This window comes from Malus sylvestris, chromosome 14 (genome assembly GCF_916048215.2).
Source record: "Malus sylvestris chromosome 14, drMalSylv7.2, whole genome shotgun sequence".
Lineage (NCBI taxonomy): Eukaryota > Viridiplantae > Streptophyta > Magnoliopsida > Rosales > Rosaceae > Malus > Malus sylvestris.
Genome location: NC_062273.1, coordinates 15388596 through 15415031, shown reverse-complemented (window position 1 = coordinate 15415031; position 26436 = coordinate 15388596). Strand labels below are relative to the sequence as shown.

At 34.8% G+C, this 26436-nt stretch overlaps 2 protein-coding genes across 2 annotated transcripts; one reads left to right on the top strand and one right to left on the bottom strand.

The window, feature by feature from the left end:
* Positions 1 to 4911: 4911 nt before the first annotated feature.
* On the bottom strand, positions 4912 to 7069 carry LOC126598817 (uncharacterized). The gene is made up of 4 exons (XM_050265182.1): positions 6582 to 7069; positions 6365 to 6495; positions 6222 to 6297; positions 4912 to 6138 (listed from the first exon to the last, which is right to left on the bottom strand). The coding sequence occupies exons 1-4, from the start codon at positions 6991 to 6993 to the stop codon at positions 4979 to 4981; spliced, it is 1779 nt and encodes a 592-aa protein (XP_050121139.1). The 5' UTR covers positions 6994 to 7069; the 3' UTR covers positions 4912 to 4978.
* A 6061-nt stretch (positions 7070 to 13130) lies between these two features.
* Positions 13131 to 21777, top strand: LOC126599516 (puromycin-sensitive aminopeptidase). The gene is made up of 32 exons (XM_050265907.1): positions 13131 to 13488; positions 13955 to 14035; positions 14159 to 14203; positions 14388 to 14528; positions 14627 to 14702; positions 14947 to 15023; positions 15336 to 15449; positions 15535 to 15609; positions 15683 to 15790; positions 15872 to 16084; positions 16199 to 16260; positions 16424 to 16451; positions 16561 to 16647; positions 16766 to 16791; positions 16949 to 17012; positions 17107 to 17187; positions 17367 to 17414; positions 17522 to 17540; positions 17694 to 17698; positions 17798 to 17809; positions 17937 to 17993; positions 18109 to 18218; positions 18305 to 18385; positions 18482 to 18665; positions 18986 to 19134; positions 19224 to 19362; positions 19458 to 19604; positions 19712 to 19793; positions 19887 to 20062; positions 20697 to 20924; positions 21027 to 21098; positions 21460 to 21777. Exons 1-32 carry the CDS (start codon positions 13411 to 13413, stop codon positions 21538 to 21540), a joined length of 2946 nt encoding a protein of 981 aa, XP_050121864.1. The 5' UTR covers positions 13131 to 13410; the 3' UTR covers positions 21541 to 21777.
* The last annotated feature ends 4659 nt before the right edge of the window (positions 21778 to 26436 follow it).

The following is a 26436-nucleotide window of genomic DNA, read 5'->3' as shown; positions in this document are numbered from 1 at the left end:
CTCGTGTGAGTTTCCAGAAACAAGACCATGAGGGCGTGGTCGGGGGCTCAAAACGAACAATATTATGCTACGGTGGAATCGAGCCTTGAGAATACAAAAGTTGCATTTTGTAGGAAAGTAAAGTTTTGAACCAAAACCAATGCGAACTCAATTGTGTTTATGAGAGATATCAAAGATAAGCTAACATCATCATTGTTTTAATTTTTGTACTCATCAAGATTCATTCGTTAGATCATTTTATACATCAAATGTTTAATAACGAAATTAATATCTACTAACTTATAATGTCTCAACTGAACTAAAATATATTTTTTGTATTGACGAAGAAGGATATGCTCGTTAACCGATAGAGAATCCGTTACCCGGTGGGTACGGTTATGGATTATACTCAATGGTTAATTTGCGATTATAGATATGGTTAATTTTCGTGGTTATGGGGATGAATATAACATTTTTCGTCTCTAAACCGAACCGTTGCCATCCCTAAATACAAGTTTTCAAAGTAGAGATGGATATAAACTACTCCAACGGTTGGTAACTATATTGACAAAAGCTTAATTATTATATTATCATACTTCGAAGTAGGCTTTACTCGATTTTATGTGTTAAGTTGTTTGTCAATAAGTAACTTGTACTTCGAAACACTGTTTCGTTGTGTTATTATTCGACTTAAATTATAATTAGACATGAACTTAACCATGGCGGAAGAAAAAGGATACATTATATACCAGTGCACCTCAATTCTATGTTATTTGTGAATTATGATTTGGACTTATTTTCTGTTTAATATTTCATTTCAGCATATCGGCTTTTGCCTTGTTGTTAGCTTGTCATACGTGATTTAAAATGTTGTGAAAAGTTTAAAAATTCCTTCTTCTTTTTTTTCTTTTTATAATTTTTCATTTTTGTCAATTTCAAATACATATCAAATCCATATGTATGGGTGGTTCATGGCATTTGCAAATTGCATATTAAAAGTGGATTTGGATTTTATTCAGAATATCTTTGTGAGGATTCTAGAGATTTTCATATCCTATTCATTTGTTGTATATTGTGTAATCAGAAATTATTTTTAATTTTTTATAAAAAATTAAATAAAAATAATATCTAACTATTTCTAATCATACGATGTACAATAAACGAATAAGATGAGATCCTCAACAAAAAAAATATCCAGAGAAATCCTTATGCATTATAAGTGGGGTCATAGGGTAGGGGGAATTCAATTGTCCACCCATCTGCCATCACCATCCTAAAGTTTTGTCCAATCAACTCCAACAATACACACTTGTCCAACTTTAAGCAACATATAGCCAACTAATTGGACAGCAACTCTCAGATTTGAGGTCTCAAAATCTAATCGAATTATATTCACGTCCGTGTCGGGTTGCAAAGTTACCATACTAGATGATGCATAAACATGGTCATGGTGAATAAGTCTTTGTACTATGGTTGTTTCTGAAGAGACCGTCGGTCTAAACGATACTGGTTTACGAGGAAGATTTAAATTCAAATATAACAAAAACAAAAACACAATGGGAATAAACTGACTTAAGGTAAATGATAGATTAAGAGATTTTCTTAAAACTAAAAATTGGAGGTCTTGAGCTCGAAACACACTGCTGGTGTGGAAGCCAGACTTATAACTTTGGTAAGTTTTCTCGACCTCAGAAGAGGTGGAGGATTTATCATCATTTGTCTCCCATATATGTGTGTGTGTATATAACTAACATTTATAAATATTTGATATTTGTACAAATTAAAGTGACTTAAATTTTCAATTATTTTTTTATAAAAGCGCACTAGACAACACGTACAAAGTTACATTAATTCACAGTTTTTGCTCTTAATAATGATGCCCATAATCAAGAAGTTGCCTAAGCTCCTTTTTCTTAAATTAAATATAGCCATTAGCCTTTATAGGTGGCATTACCTCATTGTTTATCAAACAAATTCATTGAGACTTGAGCATTTGAGAAAGATGCTTTGGTTTAAAATTATGAAATTTCCAGTTGTGCTCTCACTTTTCTCTTTCACTTTTAATATACCAATTTTAGACAACTTATTTTAAAACTAATGCGGTCTATAATGAGATGATAAGAAGAAGAAATAGGTTACTTAATGTCTAATCTTCTCGATACGAAAAATACTTTGAATATGATGGGTTATCAAATGTGTTCTATCTTAAATACCAAACGAGTCTTTAACATCTAAAATATACAATTAGTTTTGAAATAATTCAAACACTATAGTAGTATCATATAATTTTGGCTTTTTAGCTAATATGGTATTTGAGATAGGCATAACTCTTCATTCTTCGAGAAAATTGATAAAAGTGATCCCTGAGTTTTTCTACCGTAGATCATTTTGGTCACTCCCTGAAAAATATGTCATTATTTTCGTTAAGTAGAGGGGTTGATTTGACAAGAATACTAAAAAAGGTAGTCACATGGTCGTTCACATAACAATTAAACTAGGATATTGACCAAATTTTTATGAAAGGATCAAAATGATTACAGTGGACAAACTCATGGACCACTTATATTGACATTCATTGTTGAAGGTATGCTATTCATTAGGTTCCTTTTAGCGAGACAGTGAACGATTATAACTCTTATTAATCGGTTATGAATTGAAACTTACTTTTGATTCTCCATTTAGTGATTATATGTCTTCAGGACTTTCACCAACCATGAGTGATAATTAGCAGTACATCATGGCTAATCAAGCTAATCAGAAGACTTTGGAGAACCTACTCCGTTTGGGATTACAATGCAATACGGCCCTTCTCTAATTCAATATCATTGATCACATTATTTGGTTGATAGTTTATTCATGTATGTTTATCCAATGTGATTATCTTGTCTATTTGTCACATTTATCGTCTTTGGTGGCAAATTTGTACTGTTTGCAACTGGTTCTTGTGGTAGTATGTTGGGGTTTAACTTATTTGTTGGATGCGTAAATTAATCTCTAAATCAAGAAATTGGTCATTGAAGAAGATGTACTCATATGACACCCTCATGTATTTGTTCGATTTGTATAAATGAAATCACTCTATCATTATTTGTCAAAAAAAAAAAGAAAAAAAAAAGGGTAGACATCGTGTCATATGAAGCAATTCTACCTTATATTTGGAATTTAAATTGGATCTAACTTCTTCCCTAGAAGCAAAAGTTTTGACTCAATAGACTGCAACCTCAACAGAATCTAATTGCTAAACAAAATCTTATTGCATCCAAAATTTTGATTGCTACACCCACATTCAAAAGAAAAATGTTATTCATGGCTGGTCGAAGGTCAACCATGCTCGACCGTTTGAGATGAGATCCGATGGAGAGTGACCGATCAGCTATGGAATTCGTAGGTTTGAAACAACTGTAAGAAATAAAATTGATGAGGATAAAATTTGAGTACATTTTTTGAGAAACATGTATAATTCGAATGAGGATCATTTCCGGATTCTCTTTGTGGGGATTTTCTCCGGATTCTCACATCGTGATCATTCATTGTACATCGCACGGTCAGTTTTCGTTAGATACTATTTATGTTTAATTTTAAATAATAAAATTTAAAATGATTTCTGACCGCACGATATACAATAAACGGCTACGATGTGAGGATCCCTAGGATCCCCACAATTTGGATTCGAATGGAATCCAAATCTGTATAATTCTATTGATTGAAAGGAGTTACAAGGTTTAGAATTAAAATGGTGTTGTTGATGCACAAAATCAGCGAGGACTTTGGTACAACAGAAAATGTCAGGTTTGTGACCTTCGCTTGGTTACTTCGATCACTAGTGAAGATAAGTACGTAAATGAATAGGGACAGGGAAGCAAACACAAGATGTACGTGGTTTACCCAGATCGGCTACGTCCACGGAGTAGAGGAGTTCTCATTAATTGTGAAGGGTTTACACAAATACATATGTTCAAGCTCTCATTTTGTGAGTTCTAGTGAATAGTTTAGTACAAAATGACATTAGAGATTATTGTGGGAGAATGATCCCTATTTATAGAAGAGAGTTTCTAGTTTTATTCTAACATTGACACATGTCGTGTTGTAATTGGCTTCTGATGTTGACACGTGTCGCGCTGTGATTGGCTTCTGATGTCGACACGTGTCGCATTATGATTGGCCTCCTGGTTGAAGGGAAGCTCTTCTGGGTCCTTGACGGTATAACGTTGACCGGTGCTCAGTAGTTTCGAGATTGGTCAAGTATGGTACAAACAGGTGTAATAAAGCCTTGCATCGATAAAATTTAGTGAGAAGAATCCTGAGAAAAAAAATAGAGTACAACACTGTATCACGAATCAATTTTAGACTTTAATTTAGACCGTTCAAAAGAAATTTAATAAATTAGAGTTGTGACGCATATTTAAACCTTTTTTTTTATTGCTTTTGTTCAAGAATTCTTCTTCTCGTTCACCATTGTTCCCGCCTCCACTTACCCCCTCTTCCATATGCGAGCCATGGTTGGCCATTTTCTATCTCCGTCGGTGTTAAAAAGGTTGAAAAAAAAATTTGATGTTCATGTTTTGGCCCGAGATCCGTCGGACCTTTTAGCCGAAATGTAGAGTAGTTGACGTGTAGCCGGCCACAATGGTGGTTGTAACCAAGGAAGAAAATATCGGTGATATCGGAAATATCGGTAGTCCGAAAACACGGAAATATCGATGGAAATATCGGTAAAATATCGATATCGATAAAAATTACATGGAAACCACGGAAATTGTAAGAAAAACTTGGAAATTTTTATTGAAACTTTGTAGGATGTTTATTTAGTCAATTATCTATTAGTTTATCACAAAAAATTGGAAAGAAATGCATTGCATGATGGATTTAACATTATCAAGTTGATTATATAGCGATCTGACAAACATATTGAGTGTAGAAAATATGTAGTAATTAATGAAAGAAGTCTAAACACACCATAATCATTTATATATAATGAATTAGTACAATATTTTACACTTTAGTACCACATAGAGTTCCTATGAGGTTCAAATTTGTCACTATCTTCATCATCTCTATGTGTAGAATGAGTGTATTGTGAAGAGTAGTTATCAAATGATAAATCCCCAAAATAGTTTTGCATGTAATTGTTAATATGCCACCCATATGGATCCGAGATTGGTTGAGGTTGTCCATAAGAAAAATCATTTGAAGATTGAGGCTGAGATTGATTCCATGAGTCGCTCGATTCCATCCCAACAGGAATGGGATATGAAGGGTAGGGAAATGGTTGGTTATGAGTATAACCATAGTTACTACTTCCCAATCCAACAGAGTCTGAAGTTCTAGATAACGAGTCATCTTCTTGACTTGACAAAATCCCTTTGCCTCTTTCTCTGCGAGTATAGTCCTTCCCTATGGCACCAATTCCTGGTCCTGCCCGCCTACTGCCATGGTCATCATCCTGTGTTGCATGCGTGAAGTTTGCCTCACCAGTGAAGGGGCTCATATATCCGGGAGGTGGTGGTCCATAATAGTTTCCATATCCACCACCACTACCTCTAGCTCCACTACCTCCAGCTCCACTATGTCCTTCATCATTCCCACCTCCGGTGGTAGGTGAGTCTCCTGATCTTGTACTAGAGCTATCATTAGTATCAGCACGATGTTGTGGTTGTGTAGGATTGGAAAAATGTGGAATTCCAGTGTTGCTTGGTCTTGGGTGCAAAAGTTCTTCGAAAGAGTCAGCGCTGCTAGATCCCACCTCCTCCTCTAATACTCTTTCTACATTTATCCCTTCATTACGTGCTTCTTCAGCAACTCTGGGAGCTGGGTTGCCTTCATCATCATCTAAATGAAGAGGTCTAATCCATTGAAAAAGTTGGTTACCCTCTGTATCATCATCTTCACCAACAATATCAAACACATCTAGTGGGTCACCACGGTCGACATGATCGATTTCTGCTTCCTTATCTCGAATTTGAAGCTTCATGTTGTAGTAGCAATAAACTAATTTTTCCAAGCTACTATGAGCCAACTTATTTCTTTGCTTTGTGTGTATGAGTGCAAATGTGCTCCAATTTCTTTCACAAGCAGATGAGGAAGCTGTTTGTGATAATACTTTTATTGCTAACTTTCTCACAGTTGGTGCATCGGTCCCATACATGATCCACCATTCAGCTACAATGAAAAATAATGTTGATAAGCCTAATAACTCCAACAAATTCTATTATAAACTTATAGTGAAATATGTTTATACTCACTAGGAGACATATTTGTTCGAGCAGCAACTGATGTTGGTTCTCCAAATGTTCTTCTTGCATCTTTAAACCATGTTAGCTGAATACAATAAATTGTGTTAGTTTAATCCAACAAAGTAATTATTATAATTTAAGTAATTGTGTACCTCATTTCCAAATTGGCCAACTGCTGGTGATGCAGGGTCTAATTTAGAGTATACATTATGTACAACACGTATAAGGTTACCATCATCTCCAACACCGGGTCTGTATTGGTATCGGGGATTCAAATAATATGCTGTTCAAAGAAACACATACTCTAATAAGATAAATAATACTTATGCAACTAAAGAAATGAATTGCAAATTATGACATAATTTATACCTGCTGCATGCAAATCGTGGTATAATGTTTTATACCATCGGTCTTCAATTATTTTTACGACCCACCTTGCACCATGTTTTCTTTCCAATTCATCCTTCACTACACGCATCAACTCATATACTGCCCCCATAGTAGGATACACTTCTGTGTCAACGATCCGTAAAACTTTGTAAAGAGGTTCAAACACTTGACACACATGTTCTGTTTGACTCCAAAAAGCATGATCAAGCACTATACTTTCCACCATACGACCTGTATTTGAGCGGCTGAAATTGTGGTTGGCCCAATCGTCACTAGTGAATAGTTGCTTCAACCCTGCTTTCTTCTTGAGTAGGCTGTTTAATGCAATATAGTTTGTAGCGAATCGAGTGGTAGCTGGACGAATAATTTCTCCTCTGCAAAATTCACGCATCTTTGCCAACAACCAACCGTGATTGTAAATATAATTTGTGATCGTTCTAGCTCTTTTGACCACAGTAGCAACATTCTCTCTCTTCCCTATTGCCTCAAACATAAGATCAATACAATGTGCTGCACATGATGTCCAAAACACATTATGATGCTTCATTAACTTTTTTCCAGCTTTGACAAATGCAGAAACGTTGTCGGTCACAACTTGGACAACATTATGCTCTCCCACCTCCATAATTACATCCCTCAATAATTTGTAAATATACTTGTAATTCTTTATATGGTCTGAAGCATCAACAGACTTCAAAAAAATTGTCTTTCCCTTGGAGTATACCATGAAGTTGATGATAGATAATCTGGTCGGGCCGGTCCATCCGTCACACATGATTGTGCAACCATTAGTTTCCCACTTTGACCTCAACTTGTTAACATACTCGCCAATGTCTTTATACTCCATATCCAAATATTTGTTTCTTATCTCATAGGGAGTGGGAGGTTGTACTCCAACACCGGCCTGTTGACATCCCACTACCATATTTTTGAAATGATGTGATGATGCCTTCGCAGCAGGGACATTTTCATAGATAAAGAACTTGCTAATTAGACGCCCCATTCCCTCCTTCACATTACCTCCCTTGAAATAACTCCAAACACTCTTTTGACGTGCGTTGGATGACTTATATAAACTTGGGGCTATTGGTGGTGTTGGTTGTGATTCTCTAAGACTGCCTCCCCGTCTCATTTGTGCACCACCACTTGTCCCGGAACCTTGTCCCCTATTAGGAATTTTATGAAGGTGTTCTCTTTCCCATGCTGACTGTTTGGAAGCACGTAATGCTTGTTTCAAACTGCGTCGTTCTTCAGGTCCCATGTCATCATCACATTCGTCCTCATCGTCATCATCGTCACTGTCAACCGCTTGGCCATAGACTTCTCCCCGTAGCCCAGCTCGAATATTTTCCATTCCTTGTGTCATATTTTCCTTCTGCTGTTTTTTATTTTTTAATAATGTGCTGATGAATGCCTTCACTTCTGGGGGGACATTATCGCATCGTTGGACATTTTTTGCTGGATCTAATCCACTAAGATGGTACTTAAGTCGTGTCACTCCACCACTTTTCATTACCCGACCACAATATTTGCAAATTGTGCCATGTTTGTTTCCGTCTATTGGGTCGCCATGTTCCCAAGCTGGATCACGTTTACTAGCTCCACTAGACATCTTAAACGTACCTACATTTATTTTTCATGAAAATTAGACAAAAGAATTAAATAATAAAGTTATTCTACAGAACCTAAATAATAAAGTTATTCTACAGAAGAATACAATATGAAGTAAAGAAAATGATTGTAAAAATTTAAGTAATTAAAAAAATAATATGGAATAATAAAACCTAATATTAATGAATAATAATCCAATTTGATAAAAAAATAATCCTAATATAAATGATGAATAATATTCCTTTTTGATAATAATCCTAATATAAATAATCCTACTATAAATGATGATAATTATGTTTCATGAAAATAATCCTAATATAAAACATAGTGATGAATAATATTCCTTTTTTATAATAATCCAATTTAATAATAATCCACTTTAATAATAATCCAATTTAATGAATAATCCAATTTGATAATAAAAAAAACCTAATATTAATGAATAAAAATGAATAATTCGTATTTTTTTTTTCCTAAGTTTTGGACCTTTTGGTTCAACCCAACCCAACCCAAGTGTGGTTATGTTTGAGATTTGGGCCTAAGGTCAAGTTTGGAGACTACATTAAGTGGGCTTTAATGAATAGTCCAATTTGATAATAAGCCAATTTAATGAATAATCCAATTTAATGAATAATAATCCAATTTTATAATAATCTAATTTAATGAATAATAATCCAATTTGATAATAAAAAAACCTAATATTAATGAATAATAATCCAATTTGATAAAAAAATATTCCTAATATAAATGATGAATAATATTCCTTTTTGATAATAATCCTAATATAAATAATCCTACTATAAATGATGATAATTATGTTTCATGAAAATAATCCTAATATAAAACATAGTGATGAATAATATTCCTTTTTGATAATAATCCATTTTAATAATAACAAGTAATTGTTAACATTACTTAACTACTTACAAAAATTAGCATGCAAGTATTAATTACTTAAAAAAATTAACATACGAGTCCACACAAATTTATTTGTTGTTGTATAAATTACAATAATATAAATATAAGTTTGTAAACTTACCTTAAATATGGAACCCTTTGTATTCAAGCTTTGGAATTGATCTGGAATGGCTTTGAAAATGGTAAGGGAAATAAAATAATAAATAACATTAAACATATTAAAATTTTCCTAGGGAATAATTATACAACATTACTTAATTACTTAAAAAAAATTAACATGTAATTGTTAACAATACTTAATTACTTACAAAAACTAACATGCAAGTATTAACATTACTTAATTACTTAAAAAAATTAACATGCAATTGTTAACATTACTTAATTACTTACAAAAACTAACATGCAAGTATTAACATTACTAAATTACTTACAAAAACTAACATGCAAGTATTAATTACTTAAAAAAAATTAACATGTAATTGTTAACATTACTTAATTACTTACAAAAATTAACATGCAAGACTTAATTACTTACAAAAACTAACATGCAAGTATTAACATTACTTAATTACTTACAAAAACTAACATGCAAGTATTAATTACTTAAAAAAAATTAACATGCAAGTATTAACATTACTTAATTACTTAAAAAAATTAACATGCAATTGTTAACATTACTTAATTACTTACAAAAACTAACATGCAAGTATTAACATTACTTAATTACTTAAAAAAATTAACATGCAATTGTTAACATTACTTAATTACTTACAAAAATTAACATGCAAGACTTAATTACTTACAAAAACTAACATGCAAGTATTAACATTACTTAATTACTTACAAAAACTAACATGCAAGTATTAACATTACTTAATTACTTACAAAAACTAACATGCAAGTATTAATTACTTAAAAAAAATTAACATGCAAGTATTAACATTACTTAATTACTTAAAAAAATTAACATGCAATTGTTAACATTACTTAATTACTTACAAAAACTAACATGCAAGTATTAACATTGCTTAATTACTTAAAAAATTAACATGCAATTGTTAACATTACTTAATTACTTACAAAAACTAACATGCAAGTATTAATTACTTAAAAAATTAACATACGAGTTCACACAAATTTTTTTGTTGTTGTATAAATTATAAGAATATAAATATAAGTTTGTAAACTTACTTTAAATATGGAACCCTTTGTGTTTAAGCTCTGGATCTGGAATGACTTTGAAAGGGGTAAGGAAAATAAAATAATCGAAAAGGCTCCTCTGATACTGATACTCCACCTCTTGAATTTTTTTCACAATGACAACTTTGAAAGAATAACACAATACCTCTGATACTCCACCTTTTAAAACAATATTGGCACACAGTTTTGAATGAAACCACCGTCCATGGTTTGAAAAGACTACAAATTATAATGGTACTAAAAGCTGCATGAAATTGTCCAAATAATTGTAAAACTTGTCGAGAATATGGAGTGAGTCATGTGTCCTCCTGACAGGAGGAACCCACACACACACACACACAAATGACCACCATTCATGGTCTGAAAAGAATACAAATTATAATTGTAAAAGCTGCATGAAATTGTCCAAATAATTGTAAAACTTGTCGGGAATATTGAGTGAGTTGTATCCTTCTGACAGGAGGAACCCACACACACACACACACACACACATATGACACATCGCACGCACACACAACGCACGCACGCAGACAACCTCAGTCTCTCTCTCTCGATCCTTCTCGTTCTCTCTTCTCCCTTCTCTTCTTCCACACACACACTCACACAGAGAGCTCCTCAGTCTCTCTCTCTCGATCATCCTTCTCGATCTATCTTCTCCCTTCTCTTCTCCCACACACACACTCACACAGAGAGCTCCACAGGTTGACATCGGATCCAACACATGCAGACACAGAGATCGGACTCACAGAGATCTCCGATCTCTCTTCTCCCAAACACACACACGCACACAGAGATCTCTCGATCTCTCTTCTCCATTCTCCGATCTCTCTTCTCCCTTCTCCGATCTCTCTTCTCCCAAACACCCACATACAAAGAGAGATCTACGATCTCTCTTCTCCCAAACACACACACACACACAGAGATCTCTCGATCTCTCTTCTCCCTTCGCCGTTAATCGTGGCTCAGGCGAAGTCAGAGTTGTCTCAGTCGTCTGTGGCGGTGCGCCGCTGAGCAAGGATCGTTCGTCTTCGTCTTCGTCAGGTGAGATTCCATGAAACCCTAGACCCTAAACCGACTTCACCCTGCCTTGAATCGTTTATGCATGCGTGAAATCTGCAGTATATATGTGAAATTGATGTTAAGATTCGTGTTTTTGCAAGGTTTTTGGGACGAAACCGGCCTGGGAATCGCCCCACCGTCTCCGGCGTTCTTCTCCGACGTCGCCTCGGATTTCGATTCCACCAACCCATGGATATTTCGCCGATATTTCCAAAATATCGCGATATTATCGATATTATCGATAATATCGCGATATTTGGCCGAAAAGCATTCGGATACCACTTTTAATATCGCCCTCCCGAAAAACCGATAATATCGGCGATATTTCGCCGATATTATCGGCATTTTCTTCCATGGTTGTAACCTCCATTCTTTCATTGGTTTTCTTTTTTGGTTTTTTAGAGATTCAAAGAAACAAAATAAAATGTTTTAAAGGTTATTTTGGGTTTATTCCTAACCGTATTAGTGTAAAAAGACTTTAAAATTTAACTAATGGGTGGTCAAAGAAATTAAGGGCATGTTTGGTATTTTACTTGAATTCAACATTTTAAATTAAAAAACAATTTTCAAATTTTAGGTCTTAAAAACTTGTTTGCTAGGAATATTTAAAAAAACTAAAGTAAAGACTAACTAAAAAATATAATTTATTATCTAAAAACAAAAAAAATGAGTTTGTACAGTTTTTAAACTTAAACTCACTCATTTCTTTTCTCTCCCTCCTCCCCTCTCACTCCAAATCTATCTCTCTATTTTTTCTTCTTTCTCTTTCCTCTTTTTATTTTTTTATTTTTTATCCTTTTCGTTTCTCCTCCAATATGCTCTCTTTATTCTCTCGGTTCTTTCTCTCACTTTTTTTCCTCCCTATCTCGTCTGTTCCTCACCCTTCTTTCTCTTTCCTTCAATCATCTCTTACTTTCTTTCCTCATCTCTCCTCTTTCTCCCTCTCTTGCGACCCCCTATTTTTAGATATTTTTGTCTAGTTAAAGTCGTAAGATTTAAAAATTTTAAATCGCAAACCAATCAAGTCTTTGAGTCTTAAACAAAATTGTTTTCAAGAAATGTTAGTAAGAAATATTTTGTGAAATGATAAATTTTTTAAAATAGGATGCCAAACAAGCCCTAAGTGTCAAGAAAAAAACTTTGGATGTACATAGAATTACTCTTAATTGACAAAAATATTATTCTTATAACTTATTTGTACCATCTTTCTAATAGAGCCGGAACTCACATGTATTGAAGGGCCCTAACTCTTTCAAAGTGATGATACAAATTATGACACAAATAGATGGTAAATGTGACATTACTTTTAAATTTAACCGTCCACAAGTAATGATGACACAATCTAAACAAATCTTAGAATATCTCACCCATCCATGTTGGGCCAAGTTAATAAGGCCCAACTTAGGTGTCCAGGTTGAGGAAGCAGCAGATAATATTAAAAAACATAAAAACAGTCACCCAGCCCAAACATTGGACATCATAGTATTTTGCTAAAAAAGAGGAAAATGATTATCATCAAATATCCCCAACAAAATCAAATGTATTTAGAATATAAAAACATTTGTTTTTTGTCTTATAACAAATAGTTTCAGTGGGGGCACCTATCAATTATCATTGCTCCTTATAGCCCCTGACTTTTCCCTTGCATTTTGATTATCAAATCACACAAGGTAATTGCAGAAGAAACCACCCAGCTTCTCTCTCAATTTTTTTTTTCTTCAGTAATTTTCAGTTTCAATTGAAAACCAGGATTAGTTTTATGGGGGTTTTTTGGTTATTATTTTATTGAATTTTGATGTCCATAATTTGCATTATCCATATATCCTTTATAACGAGTGTATCAGTATCAATGGGTTCTATTCTTTTTTCATCTGGGTCATTTCTGATCTAGGGTTTTAGGGCCTCTTGGGAGTTTTGTTGGGGTTTTGGGCGTCTGGGTTTTCGTTAAAGCTTTGATTACTTATTGGGGTTCAAGGGACTAGTGCTTGGAGTAGGTTTGTTTGGGATTTTTTGAATTGGGATGGCTCGGTTGGTTCTGCCATGCAAGAGTTCTGCTTTAGTGAGGACAAGTATTTTGGGTTTGATCTCATCTACTCCTGTGATTGCTCTAAACCCTTTGTTTAGTGTGTGTGTGTGCGTGTGTGTATTTGATTGGTGTGTGTTTGTTTGTAATTGTATGTATTGAAAGATTGTAACTTGCAAACAGTTTCACTGGTGTGTGTGATTGTAAGAGGTAGTCTATTTTCTAGTAAAACACAGAAGCATATTTGAAATCCAGACTAGGAATCTGCTAAAGGGTTGAAGTCGTATCACTTTTTCGTGGTTAATAGCTTTGAGTCTTTTGTTTTTTTCTTCAACTTTCTTCACATTTGCGATCTCTTATTTTCTGGCCGGCTATTTATCATTCTCTTTGGAATATGGAATGCCATGTCTTTGTGTTGCATGGTTTTGGATAAAAGGATTACGGAGTGACAGCGTGTTTCAATGGTGTAGATGCAATTTTGTATTTGGTTTGAGTATTTGAAACTTAGTCCGCTTGCTGAATGTTTTCTCTTTCTTTTCAGCTTCAGTGTACCAGTCGTGTTAGATTGTTGGGGAATTCAGCTAAAAGGCTTACCAGATACAGGCGCTTCCTTACATCGGAGGTCTGTGCATATTTGTCCACTTTTTCATCAGTTGCATTTCAGTGCTGACTTTGTTATATCAACTTTGAAATTCGAACCGAAGCTTCTGAAATCTAAACTCTCTTAATGAACTGATGTTTTCAGGTCGCATGCTCAAGGAATTATCGCATTCCATATACTGCATTACCTGTGAGTTGCAAATTCTTTTATCGGAAACTGTGTTCTGATATTTCTTTGCACACACACATATTTGTATGTGTTGTGTCCTTGGATCTTTTTGTGTACAGAACAAATTATTCATGCTCCAAACCAATGTTATGGTTGTTCTGTCTTATGGTTTTGTTAATCATGTGCAAATCTTGAATCATTCCAGAGGGACAAACAAGGGAGCAGGAGGCTAATCTGTTCAGTTGCCACAGAAAGCTTGCCAGATCAAGTTGACGAATCCAAAATGGCTGCACCAAAGGAAATATTTTTGAAGGATTACAAAATGCCTGACTACTACTTTGACTCGGTATACTACACTTTAATAAATCAGATTAATATATATTCTTTTGGTTTCTGATCTTTTGTATGCGAAGTTTATCTGAACTTATGGAGCTACTACTTCAGGTGGATTTGAATTTTTCGCTGGGTGAGGAGAAAACAATTGTTAGTTCAAAAATATCTGTCTTCCCCAGGGTTGAAGGTAGTCCTGTGACCACTCTTCGCATTTAGTATTTCATTGGTGAAAATATCTTTGTCTTTGTTATCCTGGTAACTTCCTAGTTATTTTAATGAATTGATTGTGCTTGTCAGAAAATACTATCACTTGTCTGGCGCAATGTTTTAAATCTAGATTTGCTTGTCTTTTCCAGTACACCACATATATTTTTGTTGAAGAATTCCTAGTAATGTTTTTATTAATAAATTTTTGTTATTTTGTATGACAGGGTCTTCTTCCCCGTTGGTTTTGGATGGAACAGATCTCAAGTTACTCTCAGTTCGGATCAACGGCAAGGATTTAAAGGCATGTAATTTGTATTGTGTTTGAGCCATTTTGGTTTTTGGTTAGTTTCGTGATTGCTTTCTGCAGAATATAAGCATTGACTCAAGCTTATTCCTTAATGTAATGTATAGAAGGGATTTTTTCGTACTTCATAAAATTAGGAGTTTAAGTTGCCTCTTTTCGTTGACATCTTACTTGAACCTGAGATCATGATCATACCTTTTCTATTATAGAAATATTCTATGTCCTGATTTCTATTTTCGAAGGTTCTTCCACCCCTTTCTAGGAAGCCAATGATTTATTGCATGCTTATTTCTTTTTCTCCCTTGATAGGAGGAGGATTACAACTTGGATTCACGCCATCTGACACTAAAATCACTACCTAGTGGTGCATTTACTTTGGAAATTTTAACAGAGATGTATCCTCAGAAGAACACATCATTAGAGGTGCATGTCGTCATATCTACAATATTTTTTTTTTGCCTGGTATGTGTTTCTTTTTGGCCCTGATTGTAGTTTAATTTTACTGCAGGGACTTTACAAGTCATCTGGGAATTTCTGCACCCAGTGTGAAGCTGAGGGTTTTCGTAAAATTACATTCTATCAGGTTTGGTAAATTTAATTGATTATTTACAAAATGTTAATTGACTTCTGTACTGATAACATTTCATTTGCAACAGGACCGTCCTGATATAATGGCAAAATATAGATGCCGCATTGAAGCTGATAAATCATTATACCCAGTGTTGTTGTCCAATGGAAATCTCACAGAGCAGGGAGACCTAGAGGTGATCATCACTTACTAAACAAAGCAGTACATGGAGATTTACTGTTGTTTTATTTGTTCTAATTTTGTGGTTGTGGTTCAGGGTAATAGACATTATGCTCTCTGGGAGGATCCCTTCAAGAAACCCTGCTACTTGTTTGCTTTGGTTGCTGGACAGCTCGAGAGCAGAGATGACACATTTACTACTCGTTCGGGTCGAAAAGTGGCTTTAAGGATTTGGACCCCTGCTCAAGATGTACCAAAAACAGCGCATGCCATGTATTCGCTTAAGGCAGCTATGAAATGGGATGAGGATGTGGGTTTCTTTTTCTTTTAAGAGATTATTGGTTTTGATATCAAATTTCTATTATTGAATTGTTTGTAGAGTTTATTGTTATCTGCTAATGCTAACATTTGACTATTCTAATAGGTTTTTGGTCTCGAGTATGATCTGGATCTCTTCAACATTGTGGCTGTTCCAGATTTTAACATGTATGTTTTTCTTCTCTTTCTAGGTAGAAGCTTAAAATATAATTATGCTACATCTAAAATTTGAACTTTATGTGGTGGAATGTGACTGATGGATTCATTTTATTAACCTTAATTTATTCTATAGTTTAACTACTGATACTTTTGGTTCTTATTTGATTACCAGGGGAGCTATGGAAAACAAGAGTTTGAATGTACGTATACTTCCTAGAATCTAATTTTTTGATATATGTATGTATTTATAATTTTATATACATGTATTTATTTATATGTATAATGTTGATTAATTTTTAATTTTTGCAGATCTTCAATTCCAGACTTGTCTTGGCATCTCCAGAAACTGCTTCCGATGCAGACTATGCAGCCATTTTGGGAGTTATTGGCCATGAGGTTTGTTTTTCGCATCTATAAGATTAGGACACAAACCTTCATCCTATGAAAATTTTGAATTGGATGGCAGGAGCAAATTGGTGCTGATTTTTTTTTTCCATCCATTTTTGTTTTGCAGTATTTCCATAACTGGACTGGCAACAGGTTGGTTTGCAAAGTTTTTGGTTTGTAGAATACGCATCCTATCCCATGAGAGGGTTCAGTATTTACACCAAGGCATTAGGGTTTAGCTGGACAACCTCTTTGTAATTGCAAGATTATGTTTAGTGTTGAACTAATTGTTTGGCTAATATACATGCAGAGTGACATGTCGTGATTGGTTTCAACTTAGCCTGAAGGAGGGTCTAACTGTTTTCCGTGATCAGGTTTTACTTTTTATCTTTTCTCATGGAGTATACTTGTCGTTTTGATCTTATGACATGGGGAATATTGCTCATTAAGGACATATATTATGTGTAGGAATTTTCATCTGATATGGGGAGTCGCCCTGTAAAGCGGATTTCTGATGTTTCCAAACTTAGAAATTATCAGTTTCCACAGGTTTGCTTTCTTATTTTGTAGTTCTTTGGTTATGTAGTTTGCACGTCATCTTATTTTATACTATTTTATGGAGCTTATTAGATGAGTTATGAATCTATTTATTGCGTACATTTGATGTTCTAATGATATGTTGTATGGTGCCACATTTAAGTGCTGATATATGTTTTCTGGTTTTTTAGGATGCTGGTCCCATGGCTCATCCCGTGCGGCCACATTCTTACATCAAGGTCAGATGTCATCTTATGTTTGGTACCTCATACAAAGTTGGCTTTTTTCTAATCCCTTTTTAGTTATTGCCTTTTGTTCATATTCATGTTTTCTTTCTTTTATGCAGATGGATAACTTCTATACAGGCGAGTTTTTTTTTTGTTTTGTTTTATACTCTAGGGTAAAGGTCTTTTTTGTTTGTCATAGAAACATGTGCTCTCAGTTTTGACATATTTTGGGTTTCTTGTGCAATCACGTTGGATCTGATTGTTTGGGCCTTCATCAACATCTACTTGCAGTGACGGTAGGGATTAAAAACTATCCTTTCTATCTTGTTTTCCTTTTCTATAATGTGTGGAGAAGACATCTAATTATCCTCTTTTATTCCATTTTCTTCTGACAGGTGTATGAAAAGGTTTTTTTTTCTCTCTTTCTCTCTCTCTCTCTCTCGCTCTCTCTTATATATATATATGTTACATATGCACGTGGACAAAATCGATTGCTAGAGTCAATGATACAATCTTACGGTCCAACTTTATCAGGGAGCTGAAGTGGTCAGGATGTACAAAACCTTACTTGGAAGTCAAGGGTTCCGAAATGTAAGACTGAGAAGCCAATTTCAAAAACTAATGCTTGAATGATTACAAGGTTTACTTCATATGTTCAAGCTCACCATTTTCGAAAGTTAACTTATATGAGTTTTCCCCATTTCAGGGCATGGATCTTTACTTCAAGAGACATGATGGACAAGCTGTAACCTGTGAAGATTTTTATGCTGCCATGCGAGATGCTAACAATGCAGATTTTGCAAATTTCTTACTATGGTGTGCTTTTGTCCCTCACTTAGAGTTTCTTAATTTTGTTCCTGATGGTTCTAATGCTTACATTTTAGAGTGTAACTAAACTGTAGGTACTCCCAAGCTGGGACCCCAATTGTCAAAGTTGCATCCTCTTATAATGCTGAGGCCCGTACTTTTTCTTTGAAGTTTAGGTATGTAATCAGGGTATAATTCTTTATGTTGCCTTTATCTATCTTTTTGTTTGGTGGCACTGCTTACTACCTCTGTTTGATGGTGGACATGATCAGTCAAGAGGTACCACCAACTCCAGGGCAGCCCATTAAAGAACCCATGTTCATTCCCATGGCGGTAGGTTTGCTTGACTCAACTGGCAAGGAGCTGCCTCTCTCGTCTGTGCATCATGACGGGACGGTGCAGTCTATTGCTAACAATGGTCAGCCAGTCTACACAACTGTTCTTAGAGTAACAAAGGTTGGCTCAGATTTTCCATCTTTAGCTATTCATCTTTCATATTTGGGATCTAAAGAATCTTTAGCCCCCACTTTTGTCTAAACAAGACCCTGCGTAAAGCGGGAGCCTTGTGCACTGGGTACGACCTTTTTAATAATTTCACTGATATGCTATTAAGAGTTTGTAGTAGCTTGACTAACAGAAATTTTTGTGTGAACATATTATTTTTAACTTGTAAAACTGAAATCTCTTTTCAAACATGTTAACTGCAAAGCCTCTAATTTGTTTTCTAGCTGGTCAGTCTTAACATATTACTAATTTTGCTTTACTCTCCTATGCAGAAAGAAGAAGAGTTCGTCTTCTCTGATGTGTCTGAACGGCCAATTCCATCTCTGCTCCGGGGCTATAGTGCACCTATTCGTCTGGAGACTGATCTCACGGATAGTGATCTATTTTTACTCCTTGCTTATGATTCCGATGAATTCAACCGGTTTGTCTTGTGCAAAGCAGATAAAATCTCTCACTAAATGAACCCCTGTTTGAAGTTTTCTTATTTACTTGTTTATATTTGTGCTGCAGCTGGGAGGCCGGACAAGTGCTGGCACGTAAGCTGATGCTCGATTTGGTTGCTAATTTCCAACAAAACAAACCGTTGGTTTTGAATCCGAAGTTTGTGATTGGGCTCAGAAGAATACTATCTGACTTAAGCTTGGATAAAGTATGATGAAGCCTTTTATTTTTTTTTCAAAAATATTTTTGTGATGTGGGAAGACTTAATTCTTTAGTGAACTGTATATGCCTTTGGTTGACCAGGAATTTGTGGCAAAGGCAATAACTCTCCCCGGTGAAGGAGAAATAATGGACATGATGGAAGTTGCAGATCCTGATGCTGTTCATGCTGTTCGTACTTTTATCAGGAAGCAGCTAGCCCATGAACTGAAAGCAGAGCTTCTTAACACAGTATGACAGTTTGGATTCACCTAGAATTTTATTTAGCTATCCATCGTGTACTTTGTTTACTTTTTCTATTCTACTGTGAACAAACTTGAACTATACATGTTTCACAGGTTGAAAACAACAGGAGCTCAGAAGAGTATGTGTTTGACCATCCTAATTTGTCCAGGCGTGCTCTGAAGAATATTGCTCTTGGTTTGTTTTACTCTTCTGAGACATAATGTTTTCTATGTTGGTCAAGTTAACTTTTCATGAACGCATTGTGCTAATATTTTGTTTCATCTATAGCATATCTTGCATCGCTCGAAGATTCAAAGTGTACCGAGCTTGTTCTAAATGAGTACAAGACTGCCACAAACATGACTGAGCAGTTTGCAGCTTTGGCAGCCATAGCACAAAACCCTGGTAAAACTCGTGATGATATTCTGGCCGACTTCTACAGCAAATGGCAGGAGGACTATTTGGTAAAGCTCTATTTCCAACTTAATAGTCCCTAAATTGCTAGAATGAGTTATATTTATTAGTTCTTTGGCGTGCATTTTCCTCTTTCTCCCTCCCTCCTTCCTCGTCTGCATGTTTTTCTGAGCTTCATTACATGTAGCTAATGATATCTTGTATGATGTTCATTAAACCTACATTTCCTTCTTGTTAAGTTGCACTGTTTAGGACTTTAATGGAGCAACGTACCAGATTTTTTGTTTTCTTTCCCAAGTCAATTTTAAGGCAAGATTGAACCCAGGAGGCTTTATGATAGTGACTCATTGTCTGTTTTGCTGAGACTTATGTTGTTCTTCATCGAGCTCCTTGTCAATTTCTTATTACCAATTTCAGCTTTTGAAACTCCTTCAATGAACATCTGCTATCGTATATCAGATGTTTAATTTTACCTGCATTTTCCCCACCTATCCACCTTTACATACTAAGTAACTTAGTGCTATTGGACCTCGAAAAAAAAGGGCTTAGTGCTAACCTGGCCTACATATAGTTTTGATACTTTTGTAATAGTTGTTTAGTACCTTTCTCATGATGTATTCTCTCATTTATTCAACTGAAAGATTCTTCATTTGTTATTTTGTATTGTTGTATTCCTCTCCTCAGGTTGTGAATAAATGGTTTGCACTTCAAGCCATGTCTGACGTTCCGGGCAATGTTGAGAATGTGCGGAACCTCTTAAGCCACCCAGCATTCGACCTGCGCAATCCAAACAAGGTGTACTCACTAATCGGAGGTTTCTGTGGTTCTCCTGTGAATTTCCATGCAAAGGATGGGTCAGGCTACAAGTTTTTGGGAGAAATTGTGATGCAATTAGATAAAATAAACCCTCAGGTCCTTTCATCGAGTCCTCTTGAATAACATTTAATTGTGAATTGCTTGGTTGTCGTTATATGTTATTTCTTCCCTAATACCATCCATGGTCATGGATTGCAGGTGGCCTCCCGCATGGTGTCAGCCTTCTCAAGGTGGAGGCGCTATGATGAAACCCGGCAAAACCTTGCCAAGGTAACTATTTCATTCTCATCGCTCGCATTTTTGTTATCTTTTCTACTGTACATTTATCGGGCATTGCTTAGTTTCTCGGACTACAAGGCTCAATGTTGTTATAAAGTTAGAAAAGAAAAATCGATTTTTAATAGGGAACTTTAACGAAAAACACCTGGTACTGTTCACTTTAACAAAAAACCACATTTTTACACTAAAAGTCAATCCTGGTACTATTCACTTTACCCTTTATTTTGTCCTTATCATTAAAACTCGAAGTTTTCAAGTCTTTTTCATTAGTTTTCCTTTTTTAATATGCAGTGTTTGCATTTTTTGTATTCGGGAGCAGCGCAGTAATAGATTTCTGGTATGGTGTTTGCAGGCACAGCTGGAGAAGATATTGTCTACCAATGGACTGTCAGAAAACGTGTTTGAGATCGCCTCCAAGAGCTTGGCCGCTTAGTTTTTGCTTAATTTGGATGAGAAACTGCACATGCATGTGTATCGTTCTCTTAATATATAGAGAAATAATCACCTTTTGACTTGTTATCCAGGAGGAGGATCCTCACAATAAATGTCTCTCTCTGGTCTCTGCAAGTATACTATACATATGCTTGTTTACTGTTTATGCTTTGCACTTGTGAAGTTCCATTTTCCCATGTACAAATTCTGTTAATGGTTATTGGGTTGCTTTTATGAATTGTTATAGTACTCGAGAAAAAGTTCTTCTGCACTCGACGAATTCTTTATTTATTTATTTCCGTTACGGAGGACCGGAGGAGTACTATTTTTTTAGAGTGTCAATATCAGCTTCGAACTAAAAACAAACTGCAAGTGAAAACATCTCTCACCAACTTGATCCAAAGAAAACTACAATGTAAGGAGTTCATTCAACGATGACCTCTGCATTTTAAAAATGTTTTATGCATGGTGCTCAACCAAAGATCTTTGGGAATTTTAACGAAAAGCATCCGGTACTGTTCATTTTAACGAAAATTCATATTTTTACACTAAAAAGTCAATCCTGGTACTATTCACTTTACCCTTTATTTTGTCCTTATCATTAAAACTCAAAGTTTTCAAGCCCTTTTCATTAGTTTTTTTAAGATCTTTAGCTTTATATATATATATATATATATATATATATTTTTTTTTTTTTTTCATGTCATTGTAGCATTTGGGTGTTGCAACATTAGTGGTCTTGCTTCATGTAAATTAGTTTTGAATGTTGCAACTTTAGTGATCCTGTTTTATGTAAGTTTATTCTGCTTAATGGTCATATTTGCAATGGAATGTATTGCTCGACAATGAAAGTGGGGGGCGGGGTATGATAAACTCTCCTTTGCATTATTTGAGATGGAGGTCACGCCCGCGGCACGTGAGATGTTGACTAATAAGAAGCTCAATAACTTATGGAATTTGGGTTTTGCCTCTTTTTCAAACGTCCTAGAAAGGTTGATATCACGGAAGAAAACATGAGTTCCATATTTTCCAACGAGGTATCTACTTTGTTTTGACCAAATGGCCCCAAAGGGAATCCTAATCCATTACTCATGGATGCAATAATTTGTGAAATCTCAATCAAATTTTACTTAATTAGTGTTCTTAAGACTCAAAAGTAGCCACTTAGTATTACAATCTAGCATTATTCCTTTTTATTTGTAAGTGAGATGTCTTATATTTGATTTTCATCAAAGATAAATTTGAACCACGTTATTATGGCAAGTTCACTGTAAGGCTTAACTCACTCCCCAAACCCTAGTGTATATACTATCATTTGTTCTAAAAAAAAAAAAAGAGTCAAAATATCTCTATCCTTTTTTACTTATAAAAGTTAATTTTCAGTTAGGTTTGATGTAGCCCAATCCCAAAGCCTTTTCCTTTTGTACCAACTTTTGTAACTCATTAAATGAAGCATTTCCACTTTTAAATATGATGGTGATTTGCTTTTTAACCTCATATAAAGAGAGAGAAATAGAACATAGTAATGAGTGAATAACATATCCCAAAAGCATGTGGTTGGGAACAATTTGTACCAAAAAAGTGGAAACTATGTTTGTAGGCATATTTGTGCCCAAGTCTCTAAAGTAGAGATGATGAGTAAGCTATTTCCGCACAACCACACATTGGGGTTGAACCAAAAAATAAAAATAAAAATAACAAGGAAACATAGATTGAAAGGCTATTTGTTCTGAAAAAATTCACAAGTGTAGTTCAATAATTAACAGACGAACCTGATGCAAGTTGTATACTTAAACATCCTATACCAAAATTCTAAATGACGCCGTGACGCACACGAAACTATACTTATGGTTTAAGAGTCAATGCGCTTATATTTGTGTATGAAAACAATATACAAAAGGGGTCAAAACTTAAAAAGTAATAAGAAAAGGGAGAAGAGAGAAGAGTAAAGGGCCTTTAACCTTTTGCAATGTGATGAAACGGGATGGGGAGGAGGCTTTTGGCCCTTTGGGGCATAAAATTCTCAAAAGATACATAGGAAAGGCATTACAAAAGGAGAATACTTTTCTGGTTCCGGGAAGGAGAAAAGTCTTCTTTCTCCACTAACGTGGCAATAAGAATAATAAAATAATGTCTTTTTCCTCCATTATTACCATTTAATGATCATTTCTAGAAATATTTATGTGATTTGTAGACTGTTTAATCATAAGTTAATATAACAAATAGCATTATCATGATGAATTAAATAAAATGATGATACATTAAGAGCAGTAACTGCCCAATTGTATCTTCATTCCTAACTAATCAACCTAGCCAATTTGTATTAAAATATTAGTATTTTCTATTTTTATAAAATAATAAAAGGTAACTTTATTTTTAATTTCGGATAATAATAAAAAATTGGTTGAAAGTATTTGAAATATTGAAATGTACTATAAAGTGGAAGAACATGGTTATATATTTATAAAAAAAATTATAATTTTTTTATATATTTTATAAATTTTTTATAATTTAAATTGTGGCTGATTTCACGCGTCGCATAGCCCATGCACTGGGCAGTGATTATTGCTTGACTTCTCTATTAGACTCGCCTTGAGCTCAATTGGCCGACTGGTTTGGAGTGTTTGGGGGAGGTAGAGTGGATTGGGTTGCCCATTTCCAACGCAATTAGCAACAGTGGAGTTGCTCGAATAAGGATTGGGGAAGGATTTTCCTACTTTTCGAAAATGAAGCAAGTACATATTATATTTTTTTTAATACAAAGATATAGTTAAACTAAGAAGATAAGGGGAACAAATTGTTAGTATTATTTTTTAAGTGAAAAAAAAAGAAGTGAGTTTTAACCAAACATTCCTACTAATGTTCATTTTTAACAAAAAATACATTTTTACTTTAAAAAGTCACTCATATACTATTTACTTACAACACTTTATTATCATTTTGATTAAAACTTAAAGTTTTTGAATCATTTTCATTAATTTTCTCAAAAAAAAAAGAAAAAAAAAAGAGGAAGAAAGAAAGAGAAAGAAAGGGGCAAGTGAGAGATGCACCAATCGTGCAAGTAAGTTTAAAGTGGCGGGTAAAGGGGGAGAAATGAAGAATTGTAGGCCCCACATTTGATTAGGCAGTGGCCAGTGGGGACTAGTTGGTGTCGCTCTTGCGCACGAAAGCCATCAAGAACTGGGTGCCCACACGTGCACACTTGTACACAAAATAAAATACCCCCCCAACCTTTTTGTCCCTCTCTCTCTCTCTCTCTCGCCCTATATATATATATATATATATATATATATATATAAACAATTGTTAATTAATCTCCTACTAAAGCTATCACTTATTGTCCCTCCCAGTACGGCAATTGACAGAACTACCCTCAACCGAACCCATCATTTATTAATACTCGGAAATTATATTTACGACTAAATAAGTACTGATTTGATACTGAAGTATTTTTATAAAAAAATGGGTATAAGAAAAAGTTGAGCTCAAAAAAATGTTTGGTAAACACTTGAAAACAACTTATTTTTACAATTTTGGGTGAAAAAAGCTGAAAACGTAAAGCAGTAAAAATGAGCTTTGAAAAAAAGCTGAAAACGTGAAGCAGCATACATGTTGGATTATATGTTGAATGTTGGATTATGATTTTTTTTGTTGAACATTGGATTATGATTTCTTCTTAAACGTTGGATTATATGTTTAAGATCAAGTTTATAAATATTTTTCTTTTAAAAATAAATTATATTTAATAATTCACCTCTATTTGTTAAGAAAATTAAATTAATGGCACATCTAGTATACCATTTTTGGTTATTTCACAAAGTCACAACTGTTTTACATAAAAGTTTACCAAACACTAATATGTTTTTCTTTTTCCAAAAGTACTTTTACAAAAAAGTTTACCAAACACTCAGCTGCTTTATTTCACAGCTGCTTATTCTCACAGCACAGCAGAAATAATTTTTTTTAAAGCACATCAATACCAAACCAGCCATAAGTTAAATAAGATTTATTTGCTACTTTATTTAAAAAAAAAGGGAGAAAATTTAGGTCCTGACCGGTCAGGAGCCAATACACTGACTGTTGCACGTGGCCCAACTAGATAACGACAACTGTCCATTTTAATTCTCTAAACTCATAAGCAAACACCTCTATTTTTCTAACCAAACATCATCTTCTCTCTCGCCAAAAATCTCCAGCCACCGTCCTCTCCCACCCAACCCAATCACTTGCATCGTTCACCGTCCGCTCCCACTGGCCAAACGTCCTTCATTAGAGTTCTTCTCAAACTTCGAATCAGACCATGATACCAAATTGATGACAAATCCTCCGTTGACGACATTCGCGTCTCTTCCTCCTGCCTCTCTCCCCAACCCCAATCCACCATTTTTTTTCGATGCAACCATGGCAGCAAGGAGAGAAAGGTGGCGTGAGTCGCGACCTGTGAATGGGTAGGTGCAAATGTCATTCCATGGCGAAAGAGAGGGTTGGATTATGAGTGGGCAAGGCTGGGTTCGACGAAAGATGTTTTGGTGGAGGCAAACAGCAAAGTCTTAGGAGGAGAGAATGGTTGTTTGGTTATAGATTTAGAGAAGGTATTGGTTGACATGTGTCTTTTATTTGTTGGTGGCCACTGGCCAGTAAAACTATACCCTAACCAGTCAGTGTCTAAGTATTATCCTAAAAGAAATATAAAAATATTGTTTCAACAGGTTAATTAAACGATTAGCTATCTTAACTTTGTTTAACTTGTTGCATCGGCTACCTCTTAATTTAGGGTTTTACTTCATTTTAGGGTAAATCGCCAAAATGGTCCTTGAGATTTGTATAACTCATTACTTTGATCCATGAGATTCCAACTCGATAAAAGTGGTCCTTGAAATTGTCCACCATCCATCAT